Raw genomic sequence first — 14,427 nt, forward strand, 5'->3', positions numbered from 1 at the left:
ATACTTTCCAAATCCTCATTTTGAGTTCAAATACTCCTGAAGGTGTACCCGAATCCCTCAAACCAAGGCTCTGATACCAACTTGTAACACCGTAAATTTCAAAACAATTTTTCGCATTTTATAAAAACATAATTCATTTAATATTCAGAAAAACATCATTGTTTGAAACTCAATCCATGCCATATAAAAATCCCAAGATCTCATAATATAAAAATCATGTGTGTGTACTGATCAAGCCGACGCCTTCCCACGGTCATCACTAGTACCTGAAACAATAACACCAAACACTGTAAGCACAAAGCTTAGTGAGTTCCCCAAAATACCACACATAGAACATATTAGCCACTCGAGGCTATAGCTCTGTGGGTCCGTGGACCCCACTCTGTGAACCCTCTGGTTCTAACTTTGTGAACCTTCCGGTCCCAACTCTATAAGCATGCACATCATAAATCACATAGAAATAATGCAGTACACCACATAACATACATATAGCATACAAGTACTCTGTCACATAACTCTGATTACCTACTCAAGGTAAAGTATAGTGAGAAGACTCACCTCGCGTATCTCGATAACTCGCAAATCCCTGAAATCACTCGTGCTCGATCCCCCGAGCTATAATCCTCCTATAATACAATATATCTCTAATTAACACTTTCACAACTAAGGTTGACTAACCCTATCAAGTCAACACTTGTCAACGGTCAACGGTCAACTTTGACCGGACTCGGCGAGTGCACCAGAGCGACTCGGCGAGTCTATACGTGTTCACTGACTCCCTCGGATCCTCTCTTGACACGTCGAGTACTTCCCTAACTCGACGAGTTCCACCTGGCATGAATCGCGGAGCCACCACGACTCAACTCGTCGAGTCTCAAGAACAACTCGGTGAGTTCCGGCTTGACTCCCCCCCCCCTTTGACTCTCCCTAACTCACTGGGTCATCCCCCAACCCGGTGAGTCTACTAGCTGAACAATTTACGTGAAACCCAAATCCCACTCGCCGAGTCTCAAGAACAACTCGGCGAGTTCGTGCCATGCACAAACTCTATTGACCTCCTGAGGTCAGATCTATTTCCCCAAACCATAGATTTGGCCTTCCCAAGCATGAATGTCACGTAAAGTTCGAAACTTGATGCTTGTACAACCACAACAAGGCATCAAAAGGAGATTTGGTCCCAAAAATGACAACCTAAGTCCAATAGCCCCATACTAACCCATAAAGCTCCAAGGGGTAAGGTCTCTGGACCTCTTTGAGTCCAGATCCAAGGCACAAACTCGAAAAGGGACCATTTGCTTCTCATAATCACTCTCCAAAGGGGTTAGAAAACCATAACTCTAAAGATCAACCCTAAAACTGAAGGAGATTCGAACTATTACCTCAAAATGAAACCTCTGGACTCTGGATCGACTTGAATCTCACCTTCTCCTTGCTCTTGTCACCCTCTTCTTGCTAAACAACGGATATAAAGATCCAAAAGTGACTTCTTCTCTCTCAAAGCGATTTAGCTCTCTTAGGGTTCTCTCAAGGGACTGGTAGCCGCAATGGGAGGCTATAAGTGCCCTTAAATAGGCTCCAAACCCGGGGAATTAGAGTTTCATTAAACAGCATGGACTCGCTGAGTCCACTTTTTGGACTCGCCGAGTCCAGACGCGAACCCGCGTCCAAAACCGCGATCCTACTCGGCGAGTTTGGGCTCCAACTCGCCGAGTCTCCTCACAAATTACCAAAAATACAAGAATAAATAATACCTGAGAATTCAGGGTGTTACATAAAATCTTATAAGTTTACTGTTTTGTATTAAAATATTTACAAAGATTATCATATTCGGCCTTAAAAATAAAAATGGTGAGTAAAAAATATAAAATTAAATTAAATAAAATTTTAAAAAAAATTCATGTAAATAGAGGTCGAAAACTAGAGTATATACATTAAATCCGAAATTTTTTTTAGAAAAGATTGACATCAAAATAAAATCACTTATTTTGTAAAAAAAAAAAAAAAAAAAACATAACTGGTTATTATTTATATTATGTTTTTTTGAAAAAATCCCCACATGTACATAGTCAAAAACTCAAAACCTTACATTTATTTTTAACCCTCTCCATGCACCCTTAATTCTTGAGCGTTTACACTTTACAGCAACAAATCCAAAAGATTCGTCGGCAATTTCAATATTTCATATTCATCTTCTCACCATTAATTACTTTCTAAACTATCGCAATCAAACCCACAACCACACTCCGGCGACTCCTCAAATTGATCAACGTCGAATCCAGCTGACAATATTCCGACGGAGAAATCCAGGTCATCGCTATCTCGAGTAACCTCCACTATATCCACCCATATAATAATTACTTTTACACTAACCCCTTTCAACTTCGTCAGTTTGTCTTTACTGATCACTCCACTGATCGTTGATTTGTATTTCAGATCGTAGCCGGAGACGGAGAATTCACATGTATCTCTAAGTTTGACCTCGAATTCTCCGGTGTCTTTGTTCAGGGTGTATGATGTTACGCCTGTCGGAAGCAGACCTACCGGAAAATCGTAATCTTGCAGAGCCTCGTACACGGTGGGTGTCTCGGCGACTGCAAGGGCGGTGGAGGTGATAAGGAGAAGGGAGAGGAGGAGAAAAGGGAGTATTGACGCCGGAGAAGACATTTGAGAGTTGGAGAATGGGAGATATGATGATGTTTAATTCTGCAGACTTGCATGGAGTAATGGAGGTTGGTTGCTTTTTGTAGAATAATATTTGTAATCCAACACGCGAAAAAGGAGAAAAAAACGTGGTACAAAATGGAATATAACAACTATTACGAAAGTTTTATTCAAAAGTCTTGTTTTTCTATTTTTTTGCATGTAAATCCTTTAAAATATTTTGCATGATTAATTATCCATTTGCTTTGAACTATGGAATATTTATACTCTTGAACCCTAGATGGAATTTTTTATTACTTTTTTTAGATAGAATTTACGAGTTACTAAAAACTTTATTGTTTGGTTTATAGATTATACATCGTTAGCGTATCCATAATGCATTGAACTCCATAAAATCCAATAGATTGTCATATTATTTTTCTATAATTCATACAACTCTATCATTTTTTTTCCTATAATACATTGAAGTCAACAAAATTCAATAAAATGTTACAAAATATAATTTATAGTAAATTTTTAAGAATTAAAAACTTTCATTTTTCCTATTGAAGAGTTCAATGGTCATTGAATTTCAAATCTATTAAATGTCAAAATGACATCTCACAATGGTGGAGTTTCATCTATTGAATGGCACATAGACTTGTTACCTCATTCAACCCTCCCATTGAACTCTCATTGTGGATGTTCTTAGATTTGATACGTTGCATATACGTTTTACTCTTGATTACTTGAGGCTTAGTATTCTATACCATTTTGGTTGCTATCTCTTACTTAAAATTAGTCAGCCTCATGTATTTTCATTAGACAATTTAATTGTCTAACTTATTTTGACTTGTATTCAGGTTGAAGATTTAGGAATTACTTAGAAGATAACGAGAATATTTTGAAGGCCTCGATTTGTGAAGTTGCATTTGAATTTGTGATAAATTGATTATTATCTCAAGATTTTAGCCAAAGCTCTATATTTTGGTACATACAGATCTAATTCCGCCCAAAAATATACTAGTATTAAAGTATTTTTAAAACTTATTTTTAAACTATGAGCCTATGATTTTCAGCAATTAAAACTTTCAATTGGTTTTACTAAAAATCAAATGGTTTTAAATTGTATTTCAAACTATCCTAGCAAGGGTGTTTCAATTACCATAATCCCCTTCCTTTTTCAATTAAAGAGCACTCACAACAATCATCATCGGCTTCATTTCTTCGATGGAACACATCTTCTACAAAATGTGGTCATGATTGCATCTCCTTATATGGATTCTTTCTTTATGTCTTGATTCAAGACTGGTTCCTCATTTTTTTAATATCTTTTCTTTGATTTCTCTCCCTGATAGTGATATTCAGGGCAGGGCAAACTGGACCACTGCCCAGGGCATCACTATAGGATAGGGCATCACATTTTTTTCAACTCTTACTGGTATATGTAATTTGGACCAAAGTTTTGCCCACAAAAGTAGTCCAGTAAGAATGGCGCGATCTGAAATGTGAAATTAGCAATGTTTTAAAAACCGGTTTTTTAGTTGAACCGGTATGGTGACCGATTCCCGGTTCAACCGATTTTACTGGTTCGACCGTCGGGTGAACCGGTTTCTATATTTTTAATGTTTTTTTTTCTATTTTCCTACACATACATACATATAGAAATTATGAATTTGATATTTACATGTTCAGATATTAATAATACACATAAAAATAAGTTGTAGATGAATCCAAATACATTAAAATAACACATAACCATAAGTTTTAGTGTTTTACATCAATCCATATATGTCAAAAAGAAAATAAAATATAATACCGAAACGAAATATAGTTTTTGATGAATACAAACACATCAAATGAATTTATAACATTTATCATAAGTTTTTATTTAGAGAAAACTAAATAGATTTGAAAAAAATCACCAAAGTTTATTATGTAAATGGTTCTTTTTCATGTGTTTTTATTCGGTTTAACCGGTTCAACCGGTTTATTTTGACCGGTTCAATCGGGTTTTTCTAAAAATCGGCCGGTTCAATCCGGTTCAGAAATCAATGTAAAACCGGTGATAGTTGAACCGCTCCCTCTCCCGGTTCCCGGTCCAACTGGTTCGACCGGCAGGTTCAAACCGGTTTTTAAAACATTGGAAATTAGAAAGAAGACGACAATAACGGCTAAAAAAGCGCACACCTTAGAAGACGAGGAGACCGGCCGACTGGGAGAATTACGGAGGAGTCCCTGAGAGTTAGTTTTTCTTATTCTATCTTATATATATCAAGGAATCGGGTACTGAGTATTTCGTTTCAAGCAAAAAACATGAACACTATTTCCGATTCTTTCTTTCATATCGAAGTGCACTGTCTGAGGTTTTCTGTTTCTATCGTTTATAATGAGGGGCAAGAACCGAGTTCCGTTTTTTGTTATTTCCTTTCAAACAACACTGAAAATCGCCTCTTTCTTTCTTTGCTTAAGTTTTCTTATTGATATATGTGTTTCTTTTTAAAGTTATAAGTTTTCTTCGGTAACACTTTTGTGAAGAGCACCAGAGAATGGTCAAGGTTTCCTTCTTGTCTTGAAAATTGAACTTTGAGCCTCCGAAGTTCTTAAACCTGCAGTTGGGTTTTTTGCCCCTTGGCTTGAAAGTTGAATTTACCTAAGAGGAAAATGACCTAAGTTGTTCTTTAACTTAAAACACGAATCTGCCCTTTTGCAAGTTAGTTAATCCTTTTTTTTCTCTCTTTATATATATCACCCTTCCTATGTTTAAGGGTGTGGTTGTACTATTAATGGCTTTTTGATTATCTAATTCATAGTTCTAGTAATTATTTTTACCAAAAAGATTAGTAAACAAACTTAAAGTTGGAGTTATGTTTTGTTTTCAAAAAACATTGCATTTGTATTTGTTTAATTTCATAAATGCATGTTAGAATTATCTTTTTGACTCGAGTCGATTTGATTATAAATGATTGAGCTATAACTTTGAAATTGAATTATTGTTTCTAAATTGAAGCCTCTTCTTATTGTTATTTGGTGTTTCTTGTTATGGATTTTTTTTTTCATAAATATATGCATTTTGAATATATTTATGAGTAATTCATATCATTATATATATATATATATATATATATATATATTAGTTGTTAAACATAGGGCATCATTAAGCTGTTTTGCCCGGGGCATTAAAAACCTTTGGACCGGCCTTGTTGACATTGTATGTGTGGATATGGTGTTGGAAAACCTTTCTTTCATGCTATGTTCTTGATTATGGCGTGTGGAGTTCTTGGATGTCATTAGCAAAAGGTATGGCTCCATGGTCAAGATTTCTCACAGTTTACTCACACACACATGCACTCACATGTTTTATTTTTTTTCCTATTCTCTTAACATTTCATGGTTTTTTTTTTATCTTTCTAAATAATATTCCTTCACCCACACAATTTATCCTCTTTTGAGTCCTACTCACATAGTCAATGTGCATTAACTCAGTTTCTTAAAAGATCAAAAACTATGCCTCAACAAATTATTCACAGGAGACTTAATCAATTGAAATTTCTGGATTTAGAAGCCAATTCATCGGTTTCCACGACAATTTGTTCAATTTGACACAATTATTTGGGAAACATGTAATCAAATACAATTTACGATTATCAATTCATGATGCAAACTTGGTCCTTGGAATTATTTGCGCAGTTGCCATCACAGCCATGGACAAACTCAGATCACTAAGAAGACATCAAAAACTTGTGATCCGAACCCGAAACCATACCATTACAATCAAATCCACAACCACACTGTGGTGATTCCAGAAAATTACTCACCTCAAATCCGGCCGCTAGGATTCCGACTGAGAAATTGATTTGATCGCCGACATGAGTCACCTCCACGATGTTCAACCACACCACCAGTATTTTGACGTTTATCCCCTTAAGATTTTTCAGCTTCCCTTTCTCTATCACGCCGCTAATCGTTGACTTGTACTTGATATCGTAGCCCTGAATTTTGAAAGAACAGGTCTCTTTCATGTATGCCTTGAACTCTCCGGTCTCTTTGTTCAGATCGTAGCCTGTGACGCCTTTCGGAAGAAGGCCAACCGGAAAATCGTACTCCAATAGCTCATCGTATGCTGTAGGCGTATCGGAGGCAGCGGAGGAAATTAAGTGGAGAAGCAGGAAGAACGATGATAGAAGAAGAAAGCGAGTTGGCGGAGGAGATGAACTGGTAATCCGCCAGAGAAGATCTGACCTCATCTTCGTCTCATCAACTCCTTGCGTTTCTGTCTCGACTTCATCCATATAGTTAGAGTTACTTCTGTCCTGTATTCATCTTATTTCTTTTTTTTTTTTAGTTAAATAACATTGTACTCAATTATTATTATTTCATTAAATCATTAGATATATGATTTTCTGTGACAAACATTTTATTTTCTTTTATCTAAATGCTTATAGATAACAAGGGCGTGTTTGGATAGGAAAAAAAAGATGTGTTTATTGCTTATTCCACAATAAGCTAATTTGAGTGTTTGGATAAAATCCAGTTTATTAAGCTAAATAAGCTAATTTTAATAAGCATCTCTCCTCATTCTTATTATTTATTCCCACCACAAATAAACTATAAACAATAAGCTAAAAAGCTAATCCAAACACCCCGTGTTTGTACCAATAACACTTTTGACTTATTTATCCACAAAATGTAGTTAAATTATTTTGTACATGCATTTTGTGTTTGAAAGTATGTTATTTAATGTGATGAAATGACAACCAATAATCTAGGTTGTTTTTTCAAGTCATTTATCTTTTAATACTAGTATTCAACATGTCAACAAGCTTTTTTTAGGTTCTTTACATCATTAGAGTAGATTTTTAAGGATACAATTTTGTCATAGTTGATGTCACAATAGACCCCATGTCATCTTGAGATAGACATACGTGAACAATTTATGTCATATTAAATGCTACATCGAACGACACAGAATTATATATCAGTTTATTCAGTTGAAATTCATTCCAATGGTATAATTAGAACCCCAAAAAAAATTGTTTATTGGTCTGTTGAGTATTAACAAAACCTTGGTGACCCAAAGAGTATAAATTTACAAAGTAACATAAAACATAAATGATAAAAGTTTTCAAAAACTATTTTAATTATGTCATGGGTCATGTCAGTTTCCCTGAATTAATTTTGTTGTTTAATTAGAATGTACTGGATTGAGAGACACTAGAAGCATAATTTGTCAATAATCATATATAATTGTTATAAAGTTGTCTCCTCAAACAGCTAGACATTGATTAACTTATCTGGAAGCACAAGGCATATCCTTTGGAGCATCTTTGTAATCGTAAAAGCATATCTGGTGGGCAATTTGTCGGATTCTAAGTTGCACATTTTTTGTTAACAAAGTAGTTATAGGCAAAACATGTAATTAGCTTAACTTTAACAGACAAGTAACTCGTGATATTAGTTCATTACTAATGATACGCATATAAGAATAAAGAATTTGACACAAATCTGTTTTTTTTTTTTTTAACTTTACTTACAACCTATTAATGAGCGCATTTTTATACTGGGACTAGTCCAAGAAACAAAATTAATCACACAACCACAACCACAACCAACAAATATGAATTGCTCCAAACCATCTTTTGCACTAACACCACTCCTTTGAGATCTCTTCAAGTGACACCTGAGTTCATGATACACATCTATAACAGTTAGAAGCCTGCAACTCATCTAGCTAAAAATCTAGAAGTTTTCTCCATAGCATACAGAACAAGAATCAGGTATCTAAGGACATGTTCAAGCAACTAGTAAGAAAAGCTAAAGTTCCAAAAAAAATGTAAACTATATGAAATAAAGGCAAAGAGAAAGATACCTGGGAATTTTGAAGAAAGTAGAGTAGACACAGGGTGTTAGTTGACATCCTTGAGCCTCTTAATTAAAGAGTCTAGGGATTTTTTCTTTGGATTTTGCTTGTAGCCTCTTGATCCAAAAGTTCCAAAAAGTCGCTCAGAAGGATCCTTTAGTTTCTCTGAAATGATCCCTACTTTTCTGTAATCCAAAGCATTATAGCTCCTCTCCCTGATTACCGGATTCAAAAAATTCTCTGGGTTATTACTGAGAAGCAAGTTAACTAATTGCCTTGACTCAACAAGTGCTTTCTTCAGCTGATTAGCATCTTCTTCAGATACAAGAGAAGCTTGGTTTTCAGCAAATGATTCCAACAATTTGATATCTAGATCAATCCCCATCACAGCATTCAAACTGAACCTTTTCACAGATTCACCAACTAAAAAGTTAACAATTGTTTCCGAGATGTGGGAAAGAACATCTTGTAACACTCGTTTCAGAACCTGACCAGGTAATATCTGTTGTGCAGTGGAAAGAAGTGTCTCCAGAAAGATGATCACCTCATTCACATATTCGTTTTCACTCTGAGGTGACTCATCAACCATCCAATTCACGTTCTCGATCAATGTCATGAAACCATCAACTTTCTTTTTAAGCAAACTGCACAGCATTTCTTCAGCTGCATCGCGTGCTTTCGTCAGGGGAAACTGCCGCCTACTTCTTTCCACCATCCTAAGAGGGATCCCAGAAAGCTTTGCAGCATGGCGGAAGAAGAAATCACAGGCTCGTTCAAGAACAGCCATGTTAGCTGCAACAACCATGGCTTGATTCACCCCACTGATTGAACTGCCAATAAGCTTTAGAAGAGCATCATCCAGGACTTCAGTCAGAAGCCGATCTAAGTATTTCTTCACAACATCATAGAAATCAAGCTGTCCACCATGAGACATGAAACTAACAGAATCTTCGATGAAGGACCTCACGATTCGACAACAATCAGGCACAGTGGAAGAAAATGGAGCAATGTAAGGAAATGCTGGTACAATGTCAGAAGTTTGTATCTGGAAAGAAAGAACGTTCATGGAATACTCGTACTCTTTGTTCATCCACATCTGTTCAAACTTATCTGCAGCAACAGCTTCAGCAATTTGTTTCCGACAATCTGATAACAATAACTCATGGTACTTATCCCTGTGCTTGTTTAACACATCAAGCAAGGCATCAACTGAGTATCCATACCTCCGCAGAGTGACACCAAGCAAACTCACATAATCCTTGATCAGTAACAAATGATTGGCTGTTCGCATCCTAGAAAATTGATCTTCTAACACAGAACACATTTTGCTAACAGCAGTGTCCCACAGATTTTCTACTTCCATTTTCGTTATCAATCCACCCCCGGTCCTTAAAACGCGATCTTCAACTATGAAAAATCCGGCTATCTGAGCGAAAAACGTCTGGTGAGATTCTAAAAAAGGTGTCATGGAAGATACCTGGAAATCCGAAGTTAATTGAAGTTTCCGGTTTTCGAAGTAATACTTTTTGAATCCATCCTCAAGCCCAAGAGTTTGATGGATATGGTAGGATCTATACAATGAAGTCAGATCAAAACCTAGAGCGACATTAACATTACCGCCGTTCCCATAAACATCGTTGCCTTCGTTTCCTATAGAGTAACCGTCGTCGTCTTCTTCTTCGAGAGCATAAACAGTGTCCCTCACGCTGAGGCGACTCTGCTCCTCGGCTTGCCGTTGCCTGATCCGTAATTCTTCTTCTCTCTGTCTACCGGCCGACGCTTGTCCGATAGCAACTTGCCCCAAGTTCCGGCTCACCGTACGGATCTCAACAAGCCAATCTCCAAACTCTTTGCTGATTCTCCGTTCGATGTGTGCTCGGATCGCAGGGATGTTCTTCTCGAGCATCCTCCGGAGCGTGGACGACGGCGTCTTTTGTATAAAGTCTCTCTCGATCGAGTCAATACACTTCAACGCCATGTAAAAGTTATTCTTCGATAGATGAAAATTCACCCGCGAGCAAAGCTCCATTAATCGGACACAAATTCGAAGAGATTCGATCGCAAGGGATATGTTTTGGCACTTATTTCTCGCTTCTATGAAAGAATCGAGAGATGTTAAGAGAGGGCCGGCAACAGACTGTAACTGGTAGTTTGAATTGGAGATGGATGATTTAAGCGATTCGACGCCGGAAAGAAGAGAACGGAGGTCATCGACAGCCATTATGAAGTCCTGATAATGAACCTTGCAGACTTCTTCGATCTCAGCCTCTTTGGATCTGCAGAAATGACGGAGGTGGTGGAGTAGGGTTTCGGGCTTACCCGAGGCGAAGGTTTTGCGGATGAAAGGGGATAAGTCTTCTCCGTTGGATATGGCGGAGGATAGGAGGAGCTGGTCGAGCTTGTCGCCAGAGTCCCCATTCTCCGCCGAGGCTACGACGACTTTCCGGCGCGTTTTGGATGAGTTCATCGACTTTCGTTGCGGTTTCTTTTCTCCGACAATAGAGTTACCGTCAGTGAATGATTAACGGAGACGTTAGACACGGATTATATTTAGGAGAGAGAAATATAGGAGCGCTGGCAGCCTGTGATGTAGGTGACCAGATCCGGATGTAACAACGCCGGGTGATAGTAAACTGGTATGGTAATCACTAATCAATGAATTATCATAGAATTTAGACAAAATTACAAAAATGGTCCCATGGTTGGTTTTTGTCCAAAAAGGTTTGGTGGTGCGTGAGTGGTTCAATTCCGGATTTTTTAGTAATTTTGGTCCATGTACACTTAAAAAGACATTTTTGCCTTTATAATTAACTTTTTCCTTTTTTATTATTAACTTGAAACAAAAAAAAAAAAAAAAAAAAAAAAAAAAAACCAATAAACCACTTCCCCCCTCCCGTTTTCATTTTTATCGGGAACAGAGAAGCCATTCATCAATCTCCACCCTTCAGCGAACCCTCTGTCTGGAACAGCAACCGGCAGCCGCATAACTCATCAGGAAACAACTGATGTCATCGCTATCTGATCTTTCACCCTATTCTATCCTTCATGTGCTTCGCCCCGATCACATTTGCCATAGATTTTGTTGTCGGTGGAGCTAGGGTTTACAAACCCTAAACCACAGAACTGGTGGTCAAGTTAGAGTACCTTGTGACCATCATCAGCGCCTCCAAACTCGAATTTCAGTCCACAATTTTCGAGTACTCTTCTGCCCAAGCCTTAGGTTCTAGTTTATGAGGAAATCGATCTACCTTTCATTGCCAGTTGTGTTGTTATCTGAAGGAGATGATGATGATGTGTGAAGATGGTGGATAATCATGTTGGTGTTGGATCTCGACTGATCAGATGGTGGAGCAAGGTTGATGATGGTGGTGCAATCGTGGATTTTAGGGTTAATGTGATGTGGATTTAGGGGCAACGAATCTCATCAACCACCACTGCCACCATTGCTATGAGAAACCACCACCGCTCATCTGGTTCTCCATTCGAAATAAACCTACCACTGGAACCAATCATGTTCATCCAAACACCGATTAACCCACCTCTATTCCCTCCCCATTTATCCCTTCCTCCAATTTCGACGGATAATTTGATTTATAGAACCATTTTCGATTTTTGGATCTTGATGTGATGTCGGTGGCTGTTAGTGGTGGTATAATGGTGGTTTATGGAGGTTCCAGTGAAGGTGATATAATAGATGTTGAAAGAGAATGACGGTGTTCCAGTGAAGAGGTCAGCGGTTCGACGGTGGTGGTGACCGGATGGTGGTTCCAAATATTAAAAAGAAATTAGGAGGGGTGGGGTGGGTAAGGGGTTTTTTTTGGTTTTTTAATTAAATAATAATAAAGTAAATAAAAGAAATTTTAAATTATATATATTTAGGGGCATTTTTGTCATTTAAAGTAGGATATGGACTAAAACCACAAAAAATGACAACCATAGGGACCAAAAACATACGAGGTATCCAAAATTGGACCACTAATGCACCACCAAACTTTTTTAGACCAAAGTTACAGATTTTTGACAACCACAGAGACCAATTTCGCAATTTTGTCTAGAATTTACTAGGAACTTCTCTAACATATTGAATGGATGATTACAAAATTGACAATATGTCAACTAATAGATAAATTTGCAAAAATGGTCGATATAGTATGTCAAAATTTTGGATTTTGGTTCAAAAAAAAAATTTAGAGTTGTTCTACTGTATAAAAATAAAAATAAAAAATTTATCGGTTCAATTTGCTTTGAAAATATTTAAATTGACAAATTTACTTTTTTATTTTGTTTTTTATTTTTCTTTTAATACAACAATTAAAAAAACAAAAAGAAAAAATAAACACCATCTCAACCAACATCTCTCACTCTCTCTCTCTCTTGATTCATCTGAAATCGCCGTTATCGCCAGAAACCACCATCGCTATTGTCGGAAACCACCGTCTTTGTCGTCGCCATCGTCAGAATTCAGAAACCACCACTAGGTGACGTCCAAACATCTTTACGGGTAGCAGTCTTCTCCGCAGTTCAGATATGTAGCTCAACGACTCGTCGGAAAGGAAAGAGACAGATCAACATTCAGACCACCACCATTGGCAACGATGTAGATCTACGTCGTCCTTCAGAGGGTTTCTTGTTCACCAGAAAAAAAAATCTCGGTTTCTAGCAAACCCGACTCGATTCGTCCCTTTTCTCAGTCCATCCTTCGTCGATCGCCCCTTTTCTCAGATCTACGTCGCCAGAAACATTAGGATCGTCGGGGTACAAAATCGACAGGTACGTCGTAGGATCGTTGCCATGTTCGTGGAGCAGCAGTGGTTTCGAGTTGCTAGGGTTTACAGTAGCACCAGATCTTGAATGTTGACAAATCTATGGATATGTCGTGCTCTTTCCCACATGACATTCTAACATGGTTAGGGTTTCTATTGGTGGCGAGCTACAGTAGTGGCAACGAAAACGAAGTAGATCAGAAAACCGACGGCAACGTTGAACTCGACTTCGTCGACGACGAGGGTTTTCGGATTGAAACTCTCAGTCGCCGGAACTCTCTTCATCGAAAGCCTCCATCGTCGGTGGTGGTGAAGGAGATGAGCAGATGTTGGAAAATAGAGGGGGTGAGGTTGAGGTGGTGTTTATTTTTTCTTTTTATATTTTTTTAATTGTTGTATTAAAAGAAAATTTTAAAATAAAGAGTAAATTACACTAATGGTCCCTATGGCTTAGGATATTTTGCATGTTTGGTCCCTAACTTATTTTTTTATCTCGAAAGGTCCATGTTGTTTGTTTTTGTTACGCACTTGGTCCCTGTCTTACCTAAAAAGATTATTTTTCTCTTGATTTTTTTAATTTATTTAAATAAACACATCCCTAACCCCACCCTCTTCACTTACCTTACATACCCCATCATTTTTCCCTATTTAAATAATAGTCTTTTTAGGTAATATAGGGACCAAACGTGTAATAAAAACAATCAGTAAGGACCAAGCACGTAACAAAAACAAATAGTAAAGACCTTTCGAGTTAAAAACATAAGTTAAAGACCAAACAAGCAAATTACCCCAAACCATAGGGACCATTCGTGTAATTTACTCTAAAATAAGATAAGAAGGGTAAAACTCGCAAATTAGACAAAAAAATATTTTTAACCAATGGTGCAACTCCAAAACTTTTTGGATCAAAGTCCTAATTTTTGACATACTACGGAGATCATTTTTACAATTTTGTCAAACTAATACTTAATTTTATATCATATATTTCTATTTTTTAGATTTTACCGATATGGTCATGTATTTTGAAAGGGGCATAAAAAGAGAGGAAATTGAGTAATCTGAAATGGATATGTAAACTAATACTTAATTTTGTATGCTATATTTCTATCTTTTTTGATTTTTTTCATAATATGTAACATTCCGTTTAAAAATAAATAAAATAAA

At 37.1% G+C, this 14,427-nt stretch overlaps 3 protein-coding genes across 3 annotated transcripts; all 3 read right to left on the reverse strand.

Moving 5' to 3' along the window:
- Window positions 1-2,006: 2,006 nt before the first annotated feature.
- On the reverse strand, window positions 2,007-2,721 carry LOC111911555 (uncharacterized). Its single transcript, XM_023907312.3, has one exon. It carries the CDS (start codon window positions 2,662-2,664, stop codon window positions 2,200-2,202), a length of 465 nt encoding a protein of 154 aa, XP_023763080.1. The 5' UTR covers window positions 2,665-2,721; the 3' UTR covers window positions 2,007-2,199.
- Window positions 2,722-6,175: 3,454 nt separating this feature from the next.
- On the reverse strand, window positions 6,176-6,963 carry LOC111911557 (uncharacterized). The gene has a single exon (XM_023907314.3). The coding sequence runs from the start codon at window positions 6,930-6,932 to the stop codon at window positions 6,363-6,365; it is 570 nt and encodes a 189-aa protein (XP_023763082.1). The 5' UTR covers window positions 6,933-6,963; the 3' UTR covers window positions 6,176-6,362.
- On the reverse strand, window positions 6,176-11,121 carry LOC111911556 (exocyst complex component SEC15B). The gene is made up of 2 exons (XM_023907313.3): window positions 8,510-11,121; window positions 6,176-8,320 (listed from the first exon to the last, which is right to left on the reverse strand). Exon 1 carries the CDS (start codon window positions 10,965-10,967, stop codon window positions 8,547-8,549), a length of 2,421 nt encoding a protein of 806 aa, XP_023763081.1. The 5' UTR covers window positions 10,968-11,121; the 3' UTR covers window positions 6,176-8,320; window positions 8,510-8,546.
- Window positions 11,122-14,427: the final 3,306 nt, after the last annotated feature.

Source organism: Lactuca sativa, chromosome 8 (genome assembly GCF_002870075.4).
Source record: "Lactuca sativa cultivar Salinas chromosome 8, Lsat_Salinas_v11, whole genome shotgun sequence".
NCBI lineage: Eukaryota > Viridiplantae > Streptophyta > Magnoliopsida > Asterales > Asteraceae > Lactuca > Lactuca sativa.

Bases quoted from the DNA above. Each gene is read 5' to 3' on its own strand.
- LOC111911555 (XM_023907312.3), bottom strand. From the start codon at position 2,664: ATGTCTTCTCCGGCGTCAATACTCCCTTTTCTCCTCCTCTCCCTTCTC.
- LOC111911557 (XM_023907314.3), bottom strand. From the start codon at position 6,932: ATGGATGAAGTCGAGACAGAAACGCAAGGAGTTGATGAGACGAAGATG.
- LOC111911556 (XM_023907313.3), bottom strand. From the start codon at position 10,967: ATGAACTCATCCAAAACGCGCCGGAAAGTCGTCGTAGCCTCGGCGGAG.